Genomic DNA, 563 nt, shown 5'->3' with positions numbered 1-563 from the left:
CCCACGGTGCCGCTGCTCCCGGTACCTACAGAGGCCTCCCCGGTGTGCTCCTCGGCCGCGGCCACGCGGGCCACCTTGGAGATGATGGGCGCCACGTTGGTGGGGCCGTAGAGCTGCACGCGGGGCAGGCAGTTCCGGTAGGCCTCCACCACGCCCTGGATTCCTGCGGGAGAGGCGGTGAGTCCTGCCCTCGGCGCGCCCCCTGGCCCCCCACCCCAACTCCTGGGGCTCCCACCTTCACACTCGTCGTCCTCGGGGTTGAAATTGATGGCGAAGTCATGGGAGACCTGAGTGGACACAAAAGGGACCTGTCAGCCGCCTGCCCTCCCCGGGCCCCAAGGCCTCACCGACTGGGAGACAGACAGACAGACAGACAGGCCCTGGCATCACTCCAGCCCCTGGATCCAGCGGGACCGAGTCCCCGATTTGCATTTGTAATTGTACCAGGGCAGCCCAGCTGGCGAGGTCAGTGGCTGAGTGTCGACCTAGGAACCAGGAGGTCACAGTTCGATTCCCAAGCTCCACCCCCAGGGGGGGCGTGCAGGAGGCAGCCGATCCGTGAC

At 67.0% G+C, this 563-nt stretch overlaps 1 protein-coding gene across 1 annotated transcript in view; it reads right to left on the bottom strand.

Moving 5' to 3' along the window:
• Positions 1-563, bottom strand: part of CPNE7 (copine 7) — an 11,355-nt gene that overhangs the window by 1,985 nt on the left and 8,807 nt on the right. The window contains exons 11-12 of the mRNA XM_015572051.1: positions 236-287; positions 30-163 (exon numbers count right to left, since the gene is read on the bottom strand). Coding sequence (XP_015427537.1) covers positions 30-163; positions 236-287 — 186 coding nt within the window. The remainder of the gene's footprint in view (positions 1-29; positions 164-235; positions 288-563) is intronic.

The sequence above is a fragment of the Myotis davidii genome, unplaced genomic scaffold (genome assembly GCF_000327345.1).
Source record: "Myotis davidii unplaced genomic scaffold, ASM32734v1 scaffold1453, whole genome shotgun sequence".
Classification (NCBI taxonomy): Eukaryota; Metazoa; Chordata; class Mammalia; order Chiroptera; family Vespertilionidae; genus Myotis; species Myotis davidii.
The sequence above is the reverse complement of the archived record's forward strand: the minus strand, read 5'-3'. Positions and strand labels throughout refer to the sequence as shown.